The sequence below is a fragment of the Thermobia domestica genome, chromosome 2 (genome assembly GCF_964235325.1).
Source record: "Thermobia domestica chromosome 2, izTheDome1.hap1.1, whole genome shotgun sequence".
Classification (NCBI taxonomy): domain Eukaryota; kingdom Metazoa; phylum Arthropoda; class Insecta; order Zygentoma; family Lepismatidae; genus Thermobia; species Thermobia domestica.
In genome coordinates this window covers 166,936,332-166,950,513 of record NC_137455.1, presented here as the reverse complement: position 1 = coordinate 166,950,513, position 14,182 = coordinate 166,936,332, and the positions used below count along the sequence as shown (strand labels likewise).

Genomic DNA, 14,182 nt, shown 5'->3' with positions numbered 1-14,182 from the left:
ATGTTTCGAAGAACAGAAAATACGCAATGAGTGTACATTCCCGTTTTGCAGAATGAGAGATGTAGGTTTTTGGAAAATCTGTACTGCACCTGAAGCACTCCGATATCTTTATTATACGCTGAGAAACGCCGATACTTGTAATACATGTTGAGAAATTGATCCTTCGTTTGGAAATTGATTCCATGGAAGCAAACGTCACGAGTGAAAGATATTTGCTCATTGATGACAGACAAAGGCAAACTCTATTCCGAGTCGCACCTCTTTCTTAGATTTGTTTTCCTTTCACGCGAAAGAGGAGGAAATTGAGGTGAATTACTCGTTGACATTTAGCTGCTAAGACACTTCTTCAGAACGGGAATGAGTAAACTTGGCAACGCTGTACACTGATTCTGTAAAAACACCGAGTAACCAGAGTGATAAGATAAAAGATAGAACCTGTTCCTCCGACTCTGTATCCAAATCAAATCGCAATTACTTACCCGCTCTCTTGCACTTCCGGTTTGAGTAAAAGAATATGCGTGAAAGTCGAATAAACTATTGGGACATGGAATCGGTTCCCAAACAATGCTTTTAGCTATTTTACCGTTTCTGTTCTATAGCGATGAAATGGGGGACCGTAAACGACAATTTCTAAAACTACTTGTTGAATAGAGTTTACCTTAGGAGAACCTATTCTTGCGACAATGAGTACATTCCCCCCCCCCCCAAAAAAAAAGCTTCTTTCTTTCCGTTTTTGCACTATGACGACCAATATTGAAGCCGGAAAAGGTTATTATTTATTTATTACCATTTACAATTTGAGCAGAGGGTTAATGGAGAAGTTGATACCTACTGCTGGGATACTGAATCAAAGGCAAAAATAAACTGCTTGCCGTTGTCTCGTAACAAGTTTTGCTCTTTAGTCAATAGAAAACGGAAGAAATTGGTAATATATTACTATTTACGGTGTTCGTAGGGAGCAGTCGTTCTTTCAGAAAAAATGTTCCGGGGGGCACTTCTGGTACTATTTTATTTATTATTATATTATAGACGTATTATTTTGGTTTCGTCCGGGGGGCACTCTCAGAGTTCCGGGAGGGGCAGTGTTCCCCATAAAACATGTCTGGAAGAAACCCTGGTAGGGAGATGCGAGTGAAATTTTATCTTTTCTTGAGACGAAGAATCAATTCTACAAAACCGCTTCTTGCTATGTTACCATTTCTGTTCTATGGCGATCAAATTTCAAATCGGAAATTGTTAATTTCTACCACTTCCGGTTTGAATAGAGAATGAACAAAGAAGTTGAAACCTATTGCTGAGACACTGACTCAATTCCAAGAAACCACTTATCGATATTTCTTACGGTTCTTGCTCTGATACCTGTTGACAGGTGGACGGATAGTCATTCTATAATACCCATGCTTACGCATAGCATAATTCGGAAGTCTAAACCGTATTTTCGGTTGGGAGGTGGGTGTGGCTTCGAAGACATTTGAGCGAGGGGACATGAATAATTCAAACAAAGCCTCCGTAACGCTATTATTTCAAAGGTGAGCAGATTTTTAAAATAATAATAACTCACTTCTGTATGTTCTCTACTCTTCACTATTTACTTGTCGAATGAAGAAATGATAAAAGAAAAAAGGATTTTCAGATTGCCGTAGACGTGAAAAATGAGTAAATGTACTAAACTTCCTCGGAACAAACACATGGCAGACAGTGTCTTGACCTGTTTCTCCTAAAAACAGCCCACCAGCTGACATCCCTTGACAAAGAAAGAAGTTTCATTCCCAGACAGGCTCATGAGACTTCTGTGAACTCCCACTGTTTGCAAGCTATGAACAGAACATCTCGATAACAGTAAAAGACAATTTGTTGAAAACATGTCAAACAACTGTTTGCAGACACTAGCGTCATATAATATTTTACTTGATGATAAGTGCGAGGAATGACTCCTATACAACTTGTGTAGATTTTTATACTGTTTTTATATTATTGCATGTGTCCATGTCCCACAATGAGGTAATCGAAATTCCATGTGGATCATGCACTCAGCAGCGTATCTAGGATGTTTTTGTGTGTCTGCGTGGGTTCTTAGTACCGGATATACACAAAAATAACCAACATAAAAAATATAAACAATTACAAGCATCAGAGTACATAATCGGAAATTTTTGAGGGGGCGGCGCCGCTGAGCCCCCTTTCCCTACGCCACTGCATGCACCAGATAGTGTAGTAAACGAGCATGGTTTTCGCTTTCAATATGAAGTGTATACAAAAATGAACTTCACAATCCCGTATCAATAATGCAATAGATATTCTAGTAGGATAAGCGCGTAAGTACGGTAACTTTCGACAAATTGCCAACAAAAATAATATAGTTCATTTTTCAACTATAGAAGCTTCTAAAAATGGTAATAATAAAGTAATCGCAATTTCGTATGAACCATGCACTAGATGTTATAGCAGTCAATGGACGTGTGTAGTGTGCCAACATTTTATATCGTAGCCTCCTTTTCTCTAATAGAATCCTCACAACAATGGAAAAAAAATACGAAATGGCAATTTTCTCGTACATCATGCAATAAATATTGCACTAGTGTGCATGACTTAACACTAATTGAAAAATTTACAACGGAGATATCCTGCATCATATTGTAAACAATGAAATGAAAACAGCAATGGAAATAATGCGGAAATCAAAATTTCATATGGAACTAGTACATACGTCTACGTGATTTGACATCCATTGGTGAATTACTGACTGAGATATAGCGTCCAGCGTTTTCAACAATGGAGTGCTCACAACAATGGAAATAATTAGGAAATCAAAATTCTCCACAGAAAATAGACTAAATGTTGTACTAGTAGATATGCCTGCGTGATTTGAGATCTGTTGATGAATTACTGACTGAGATCTAGTGTCCAGCGTTTTCAACAATAAAGTGCTCACAACAATGGAAGTAATTAGGAAATCAAAATTTTGCACGGATAATGCACTAGATGATGTATTAGTATATACGTCTCCTTGATTTGAGATCCATAGGTGAATTACCGACGGAGATATCGTGTCCAACGTTTTCAACACTAGGGTGCTCACAACAATATAAATAATAACGAAATCAAATTTTTGCACGGATAATGCACTAGACGTTGCATTAGTACATATGTCTGCTTGATTTCACATCCATTGGTGAATTACTGACTGAGATATCGTGTCCAGTGTTTTCAACAATGGAGTGCTTACAACACTGGAAATAATAAGGAAATCAAAATTTTGCGAGGATAATGCACTAGAAGTTGTATTAGTACATATGTCTGCGTGATTTCACATCCACTGGTGAATTACTGACTGAGATATAGTGTCCAGCATTTTCAACAATGGAGTGCTCACAACATTGGAAATAATTAGGAAATCAAAATTCTGCACGAATAATGCACTAAATGTTGTACTAGTAGATTTTCACGCTATACATTATTCGTGTACCTGTTCGCGGCGCCAAGCTTTACCGGGGTTTGAGTCCGACTGGAGTCGAACCTCGGTTCAGCTGAAAACGCTACAGATGCGAGGATTTGTCCACTAGGCCGCCTGAATATTACTCCCCCTTCTACTTGACTCCTAGACCAACCCCTCAGTATCTGTGAATGCTACGTAGCTTGGTGTAGTCCTGTTTCCTTGGTCATTTGCAATAATTTCTACCTTCCCATTCTGGAAGACTCCAACACAGGAATATGTGGTCCCAAGATCGATGCCTACAGCTGGTGCTTTTGCCATTTTTATTCTCTTTGGTATGTATTACAGAAAAAACTCGATGATAGTTTTCTCACGTTCCACACACTATAACATCTTGTGACTGAATATTCCTGTGTTGGTATCTTCCAGCATGGAAAGGTAGAAATTATTGCAAATGACCAAGGAAACAGGACTGCACCAAGCTACGTAGCATTCACAGATACTGAGGGGTTGGCCTAGGAGTGAAGTAGGAGGGGGAGTAATATTGAGGTGGCCCAGCGGACGAATCCTCGCATCTGTAGCGTTTTCAGCTGAACCGAGGTTCGACTCCAGTCGGACTCAAACCACGGTAAAGCTAACCGTGAAAAATGGCGCCGCGAACAGGCACACGAATAATGTATAGCGTGAAAAATAGCGCATCGAACAGGGACTCGAATAATGTTTACTGCAACAAAATGTCGCATCGAAATTGGGATTCGTGTTTTGGAGACAAAAGTGACGTTGCAATCATTGACCCGGTTCACTTACATTAGATTATTTCACTTCAAATTAAATATTTTTCCTTCCTAATTACGAAATTATGGAGTGTGGCAACACTCATGACATTGAATTTCCATTTCCGATAGTTTGAAATTTTCCTGTTTATAGCGGACACAACAGTTTCAGCGGAACAACCCAGAACAACTTTTCAAAAAAAAAAAAAAAAAAAAAAAAAAAAAAAAAAAAAAACTGTCTGCTGCCTAATTTTTGCTTCACGTCCTCTGGGTATTTGAAGCACAGAAGGGAGGAAAACACAGGTCAGAAAAGAAGAAGAAGAAGACTTTACAAATGATGGTTTACACACTAGCCTTTCTAAAAACGACAGGGGGTGAACCCTCTGAACGTCGTAAAAAAAAAAGTAAAATGAAAAGTATTGACTACAGCTTAGAAATGGTTTTGTTTTCTTTCTGTCCTTTGCCTGGACTTGACTAAGAAAAAAAGAAAGAAAATTAGAAGACAAAAATGAAAATTATGCACGGATAATGCACTAGACGATATATTAGTAAATATGTCTGCGTGATTTGAGATCCATTGGTGAATTACTGACCGAGATATCGTGTCCAGCTTTTTCAACAATGGAGTGCTCACAACAATGGAAATAATTAGGAAATCAAAATTTTGCACCGATAGTGCACTAGACGATGTATTAGTACATACGTCTGTGTGATTTGAGATCCATTTGTCAATTAGTGACCGAGATATCGTGAGTAGCGTTTTCAACAATGGAGTGCTCATAACAATTGAAATAATTAGGGAATCAAAATATTGCACGGATAATGCACTAGATGTTGTACTAGTACATACGTCTGCGTGATTTGACATGCATTGTTGAATTACTGACTGAGATATTGTGGCCAGCGTTTTCAACAATTGAGTGCTCACAACAATTGAAATAATTAGGAAATCAAAATATTGCACGGATAATGCACTAGACGATACATTAGTACATATGCCTGCGTGATTTGAGATCCATTGTTGAATTACTGACTGAGATATCGTGACCAGCGTTTTCAACAATGGAGTGCTCACAACAATGGTAATAAACAGGAAATCAAATTTTTGCACGCATAATGCACTACATATTGTACTAGTACATACGTCTGCGTGATTTGACATCGATTGGTGTATTACTGATTGAGATATCGTGTTCCGCGTTTTCAACAATGAATGGTTGTAAGAATGGAAATAATGACTAAATCGAAATTTTGCTCGGATAATGCACTAGATGATGTATTAGTACATACGTCTGCGTGATTTGAGATCTGTTTGTGAGTTACTGATTGAGATGTCGTGTTCCGCGTTTTCAACAATGGAGTGCTCACAACAATGGAAATAATTAGGAAATCAAAATTTTGCTCGGATAATGCACTAGATGTTGCACTAGTACATACGTCTGCGTGATTTGACATCCATTGGTGGATTATTGACTGAGATATCGTGTCCAGCGTTTTCAACAATTGAGTGTTCACAACAATGGAAATAATTAGGAAATCAAAATTCTGCACGGATAATGCACTAGATGTTGCACTAGTACATACGTCTGCGTGATTTGAGATCCACTGTTGAATTACTGACTGAGATGTCGTGTTTCGCGTTTTCAACAATGAATGGTTGTAAGAATGGAAATAATGACTAAATCAAAATTTTGCTCGGATAATACACTAGTTGTTGTATTAGTACATACGTCTGCGTGATTTGAGATCCATTGGTGAATTACTAACCGAGATATCGTGTCCAGCATTTTCAACAATTGAGTGCTCACAACAATGGAAATAATTAGGAAGTCAAACTTTTGCTCGGATAAGGCACTAGATGTTGTACTGGTACGTACGTCTGCGTGATTTGAGATCTTTTTGTGAGTTACTTTCTGAGATGTCGTATTCCGCGTTTTCAACAATGGAGTACTCACAACAATGGAAATAATAAGGAAATCAAAATTTTGCTCGGATAATGCACTAGATGTTGTACTAGTACATACGTCTGCGTGATTTGACATCGATTGGTGTATTACTGATTGAGATATCGTGTTCCGCGTTTTCAACAATGAATGGTTGTAAGAATGGAAATAATGACTAAATCGAAATTTTGCTCGGATAATGCACTAGATGATGTATTAGTACATACGTCTGCGTGATTTGAGATCTGTTTGTGAGTTACTGATTGAGATGTCGTGTTCCGCGTTTTCAACAATGGAGTGCTCACAACAATGGAAATAATTAGGAAATCAAAATTTTGCTCGGATAATGCACTAGATGTTGCACTAGTACATACGTCTGCGTGATTTGACATCCATTGGTGGATTATTGACTGAGATATCGTGTCCAGCGTTTTCAACAATTGAGTGTTCACAACAATGGAAATAATTAGGAAATCAAAATTCTGCACGGATAATGCACTAGATGTTGCACTAGTACATACGTCTGCGTGATTTGAGATCCACTGTTGAATTACTGACTGAGATGTCGTGTTTCGCGTTTTCAACAATGAATGGTTGTAAGAATGGAAATAATGACTAAATCAAAATTTTGCTCGGATAATACACTAGTTGTTGTATTAGTACATACGTCTGCGTGATTTGAGATCCATTGGTGAATTACTAACCGAGATATCGTGTCCAGCATTTTCAACAATTGAGTGCTCACAACAATGGAAATAATTAGGAAGTCAAACTTTTGCTCGGATAAGGCACTAGATGTTGTACTGGTACGTACGTCTGCGTGATTTGAGATCTTTTTGTGAGTTACTTTCTGAGATGTCGTATTCCGCGTTTTCAACAATGGAGTACTCACAACAATGGAAATAATAAGGAAATCAAAATTTTGCTCGGATAATGCACTAGATGTTGTACTAGTACATACGTCTGCGTGATTTGACATCCATTGGTGGATTATTGACTGAGATATCGTGTCCAGCGTTTTCAACAATTGAGTGCTCACAACAATGGAAATAAATAGGAAATCAAAATTTTGCAAGGATAATGCACTAGATGTTGTACTAGTACGTACGTCTGCGTGATTTGAGATCTTTTTGTGAGTTACTTTCTGAGATGTCGTATTCCGCGTTTTCAACAATGGAGTACTCACAACAATGGAAATAATTAGGAAATCAAAATTTTGCTCGGATAATGCACTAGATGTTGTACTAGTACATACGTCTGCGTGATTTGACATGCATTGGTGGATTATTGACTGAGATATCGAGTCCAGCGTTTTCAACAATGGAGTGCTCACAACAATGGAAATAATTAGGAAATCAGAATTTTGCTCGGATAATGCACTAGATTTTGTATTAGTACATACGTCTGCGTGATTTGACATCCATTGGTGGATTATTGACTGAGATATCGTGTCCAGCGTTTTCAACAATGGAGTGCTCACAACAATGGAAATAATTAGGAAATCAAAATTTTGCTCGGATAATGCACTAGATGTTGTACTAGTACATACGTCTGCGTGATTTGAGATCTTTTTGTGAGTTACTGACTGAGATGTCGTGTTCCGCGTTTTCAACAATGGAGTGCTCACAACAATGGAAATAATTAGGAAATCAAAATTTTGCTCGGATAATGCACTAGATGTTGTACTAGTACATACGTCTGCGTGATTTGAGATCTTTTTGTGAGTTACTGACTGAGATGTCGTGTTCCGCGTTTTCAACAATGGAGTGCTCACAACAATGGAAATAATTACGAAATCAAAATTTTGCTCGGATAATGCACTAGATGTTGTACTAGTACATACGTCTGCGTGATTTGACATGTATAAGGGGATTATTGACTGAGATATCGTGTCCATCGTTTTCAACAATGGAGTGCTCACAACAGTGGAAATAATTAGGAAATCAAAATTTTGCTCGGATAATGCACTAGATGTTGTATTAGTACATACGTCTCCGTGATTTTACATCCATTGGTGGATTATTGACTGAGATATCGTGTCCAGCGTTTTCAACAATGGAGTTCTCACAACAATGGAAATAATTAGGAAATCAAAATTTTGCACGGATAATGCACTAGATATTGTACTAGTACATACGTCTGCGTGATTGGAGATCAATTGGTGAAATACTGACTGAGATATCGTGTTCCGCGTTTTCAACAATGAATGGTTGTAACAATGGATATAATGACTTAATCAAAATTTTGCAAGGATAATGCACTAGATAATGTTGATCTACGATTATGTTCTAAGTTTGGTTTTATTATTGCTTTAAATAATGTAGTTATTGTGTTTCAATCTTTTTTTTATTTTCTAATATACTTCTATTGGCCGAAGGTTGCGCCATCTAATGGCTCAGCTTCAAACTACTTAGAAGTATTGAAGAACCTTAACTTACTTGTTTATTGCTTGCTGCAAATGATATCGCAGGGTTGCATCAAATAAAGCTATCAACTTGACAAAGTGCAAAAAATTACCACTGGAATTTGAATCCAATTTGTCTTTGTATCCCCTGAGTGGTAAATTATGAGATGGTAAATATTGCACGATTGCGAGCAACCTTACCAAAATTTCTTTCCAGCGCTGCCTTTCTGCTTGAATTTGAGTCTGAGATGTGGTGTCGATAGTTGTTTAGAGTTTAATATCTTTTTCTAAATTTAACCATTTCAATATATACTCTTTGTGGGGCTTGCTCGTTTCGTGAGCTTTCACATAGTCACCAAGGTGCTTCCAATCACTCATTTTCCTATAAGAACCGAAACTTGTACATACACAAGAAAACAAACGACGTATTAAACAGTAAACTGCATCTTTTGCTTTGGAATAAATCATCCAACGAGTGTCTAGCTTCTCACCATTACTTACAATTTTAATAGGGTAAAATTCACTAAAACGCCGTTCTTGGGAACACATCTACTTTCGTTCGAATAGGACCCTTACACAATATCAAAGTTCGCTCCTTGTCACTCATTTGCTGTGGCCATAATCCTGGGTCATTCTCCATATTTCCGTTAGACACTTCACAGACACTTTCATTTGTTGGTGACTGCGCTAATGGGTGCGAAATTGCGGATGAAGACGAACGCGATGATTCCACACACTGTACTACAAGCTGTGGTACCTCAACTCTGTTGCTGGGCCCCGCTTCTACTTCAACTCAGTTGTATGTTCACACTCAGTTTTACCAACAGATTTACACACTAACAATTTTTCTTTAACTTGATTTTCAGTTTTTAAATATTTGGACAATGATCCTCGAAATTCTTCTTCTAGCTCCTTTCTTCTTTCAGATTTTTTTCGTCTGGTACTTCCTGATTCATATTTTCTACCAACATCCCGATCACGCGAAGTCATGTTTCTAAACTAGTCACACACAATAAACCAAAATATCTACGTACTTTCAGGCTTCACACTACACTTCAGTTAAAAAATCCAAACCGAAACACTTTAGATTCTTTAACCAACAATTAAACCAAAGGTTCTTGTTATAATCCAACTTCACATCACTATTGCCTACCTTCAGATCGGAGAAAAAGTTAATTATACACCAATAAAGAAAACAGTATTTGTAAATTTTCTCCTCACACGTAGTTTTTGCATGGTAGACGTTTACTAAAGTACTAAAGCTATACAAGTCTGTTGTAATAAATCTCAAAACATTCTACAAATGCATAATATATAATACACAAAAACAAACTGCTCGCTTAGAATATTGATTTATAAACTCTCACCAGATTATTTATGTACAGTTTTAGTTGTGCAAAATAGGAACTTGAATTTTAGTGACATCTAGGATTATTAGTACATATTATTTCGAGTACGCTTATTTAGTTTGTGTTATATTTTATACTTCTTGGCTAAAATATGTAAACATTATTTTGTTTTGTCATTTTCTCTCATATATATATGTATTAAAATTAAAATACGAGATGTTGCATATACTCTTAATTAATGTGCGGGGCCCCGGGCAACGGCCCGGTTCGCCCGTCCCAAAAGCCGCCTCTGCTACTAGTTCCTAACATGGAGCTAGCTTTTAATACCCACCACTATCATGTATTTCTCCAAAAGGACCAGGTTGTAATTTTTCAAGCTCTAGCAGCTAGAAGTTGGCAGCTTCAGTGTGCTATAGCAAATTTTCTGAGGTTGCAAACTGTACTGAACTTAATTTTACAAAATTTTAGACATTCACTTATTTGAAATTCTGATTCCTGTAATTGCTTGTACTTCTAAGCTTTTGACATTCCTCTGGAGGCTTGTTCTCGGAGGATAAAAGTAATAAAATCATTAAGGAAATATAAAGGAACGGACTCACTGGGGTAGAGTAGTGCAGAAACATCGTCAAAATGATATGACCGACAAGCGGTCGAAGGAGCGATCGACAAGATGTCTCTACCACTAAGACACATCACTCTGTAATAATAATAATAATAATAATAATAATAATAATAATAATAATAATAATAATAATAATAATAATAATAATAATAATAATAATACTACTACTACTACTACTACTACTACTACTACTACTACTACTACTACTACTACTACTACTACTACTACTACTACTACTACTACTACTACTACTACTACTACTACTACTACTACTACTACTACTACTACTACTACTACTACTACTACTACTACTACTACTACTACTACTACTACTACTACTACTACTACTACTACTACTACTACTACTACTACTACTACTACTACTACTACTACTACTACTACTACTACTACTACTACTAATAATAATAATAATAATAATAATAATAATAATAATAATTATTATTATTATTATTATTATTATTATTACTACAGTATTATAAAAACAAAGTATCTCAGTATGTGAGCAACGCTAATTCCTAATAGATAACAGTCGCCGGTTCACTATGTCCGTTGCGTGAAAATTGATAGTGACGATGCTGAACATGAACGTACTTTGCTGTTTATCATTAAGACAAGAACCATATTAAATGTAAATAAGAGTATAATTACTTTTATAAAATTCACAAGTATTTTATTTAATATCAAGCACAGTATAATTTAATAACTAAGTAACATGACAGGTTTCCTACATTCTGGAAAATCAAGGAAAGTTAGGGAAATCATGCATTTTGCGTAGAATGTCATGGACAGTCAGGGAACGTAAATGTGCATTTGTAACATTTTTCTTTTCAGTCTAACATTGTTTCCTCTCTGCCAGTTGTACAGATTGACATGTAAAGACCACAATGATACAGCATTCTCATGATGACAGTGATGCAGTGTTGCTATTTCGTGCTGAGGAAGTGAGGTATTGTGTGTGTATGTATTTGTGTGTGAAACAGAAAGGGGGATAATTGATCATGCAAAAACAGAAATCGAAGTATGACTTGTCATCTTCGTGGACATCGGTTTTAAGACAGAAAAATCTGAAAGAACTGAAAGCATCAGATAAACTGGATTTCAGGCTTGACTGTCGAAACTTTTTGCTGGGCACAATCAAGAAGATTGTGGAAAGGGGTCCTCTGAAGTACAAGCTGTTACGTCTCTTGTCAGCTTTCGACCCCAGGCCACAAAAGAACAATTCAGAACTTACGCACCCTACAAACTCTACATGAGCATAACAGAATATTTGATTCTGTAGCTGAAATATCAAGATGTCAGTTTATGCCTTTCTGTACTGAAATTCGGGGGTCTCGTGACTTCAGAATACGAAGAGAAGATAGGCAGCATCAGGTTAGATGACTTGTTTGCAAAGGTAATGTCCAAGAAATAAGAATTTTCTGATTTGTGGAATGTTGTGAAAATGTTTAATTTCATTCCACGGCAATGTCTCAGTGGAGGGCGGGTTCTTAGTCAATAGACACTTATTGTGGAAAACCAAACCGAAGATTCTCTGGTAGCATAGAGGCGGGTGCATGATGCAATTATGTACTATGTAGGTGTAGAATCTGTTCCTGTTGATCGAATAATGATTCTCTCAGTTCGTTAAGCTCGGAGACGCTATGATTAATACCTTAAACAGAAACGAATTAAAAGTCCAGAGGAAAGTAAAATCAAAGGTGAAAAAAGAAAACTAAGTGCTACATTTAAGAAATTGGAAACAAAGAAAAAATAAATAGAATTATGTTACAACCAACAAGACCCCCTCGTAGAACAAATTCAAGAACTGAAACAAAACAAAATTGTTTAAAAAATGTAAATGTGAGGATTAACATGTCTCAGAGTTGGCAATATTAGGACTGATAGTGGACCACGGTGGCTCAGTCGTAGAGCGTTCACCTTTGGTTCATGAGGTTCTTGGGTCGATCCCAGCTCACGCCAAGTGAACTTTGGTGCACAAACAACGTGTGTGCGTTTTCTTGGGGTTCTCCCGTTTCTTCCCACTTTCCACCATTTCATTCATTTCTCATCATCACAGTCTCTTTATCCTAGCCGGCATAACCATGGAAAAAAAATCATTTCATTCCATTTTAGGACATAGTAACAGGTCTCAGGGAGAGTTGGCAATATATTCTTGACTGCATGTTATATTGATTTTTATTGTTTTTCAAGCAAAATAAAAGGTCTAGTTTGCACTGTCAAGGTGTGCGATACTGTATCATACATATATTATTATATACGGTACTTACATGATAAATTTTGTGTAAATAAGTTATTCATATTGAACATAACAAATATGTAAATGGTAATTAAAGGAGTGTCTTAGACTGGAATGGGGATGGGGCCGTTAAAAAAAAGTGTATTATAGAACTTACCCATATCTTCCCATTTGTATTCAAGAATTTGTCAGGGAAAGCAACAATTTGTGTCAGGGAAAGTCAAGGAAATCGATCTTCACTTTTTTTTTTTTTTTTTTTTTTTTTTTTTTTTTTTTTTTTTTTTTTTTTTTTTTGAACTTTGCATGAATAGTAAACTGCAGACAGCTGTTATCATTTACCTTTAAGACAATGCAATATTTAACAAGCTTTAGCGCCAATTCACGTGAAGCATGTACCACAAGTTGGTTGGGCAAGCTAAAAAAAGAAGTGTAAATTAGAATGTTTAATAAGCATGGTTTTAGTCAACATCACAGAGTGAGCGGACGGTTTAGGGGAAACAACAGCAGCAGCAGCAAAAACAACTAATATAATAATAATAATAATAATAATAATAATAATAATAATAATAATAATAATAATATTTTCCAGCTTTTTGACGTGTATGTTACCTGTGTTGAAGAACTACCCACCAAAAACTTGGAACGTATGAGTTCTCCTTCGGTGTGGTGGGAGGTGACTCCGGAGAAGTTAAGGAAAGCTTTTAAAATACGAAGCGCTTTAGCACAACGTGTAGACACAGAAGTTCCTTTGGTGTGGCTAAATGAAATAATCGATGCTGTGATGAATTTGAACAGGTAAATTATATTTGTATCTATATTATTATAAATAATTGCTGGAGATGTATTTGCTTTGATAACTGTTTGGCATACATAGGAAATTTTAGTTGCTTGGCTAATTGTGGAAGAGGCATCACGATAGTTTTGGTTCTGAATTGTTATTCATCTATTTTTATTATACATCTTGTACCGTAAAAATTATTAAAAATCATTCGCATAAAGAAAAATGTATTCCATTTTTCATTTCCATTTCAAAATTCAGGTGTAATAAATCGCTGGTGCGTCTATAATAACGCGTAGTCAGTTTAAATTCAAGAATTTTCTTTTTAAATTGTCGTTCGTAAGCATAACATCTGAATCAAGAGTGAATAGCATCATGTCTATACTTCGGGAATTACCTATTGCTGTGTGAACCAAGACGGCACAGTTTGGGATTTCCAACCAACCCAGTGGACATGATTTGTATTCCTCATCTCCTCTATTGATATCTATATATATTATATGCAGTGATTTCGTGAAAGCACATGTGGTTTCACTTATCTGTCAGAATTATTCTTTATATAACATGCATTATATACAGTAAACTTAATATTCTCTAAAATTTTGAAAGAAAAGGACGTTATA

General features: G+C 36.4%; 1 protein-coding gene across 1 annotated transcript in view; it reads left to right on the top strand.

Annotated features, from left to right (window-relative positions):
* LOC145677131 (focadhesin) overlaps positions 1-14,182 on the top strand; it is an 88,081-nt gene that overhangs the window by 56,921 nt on the left and 16,978 nt on the right. Inside the window, exon 15 of the mRNA XM_081747778.1 lies at positions 13,371-13,576. Coding sequence (XP_081603904.1) covers positions 13,371-13,576 — 206 coding nt within the window. The remainder of the gene's footprint in view (positions 1-13,370; positions 13,577-14,182) is intronic.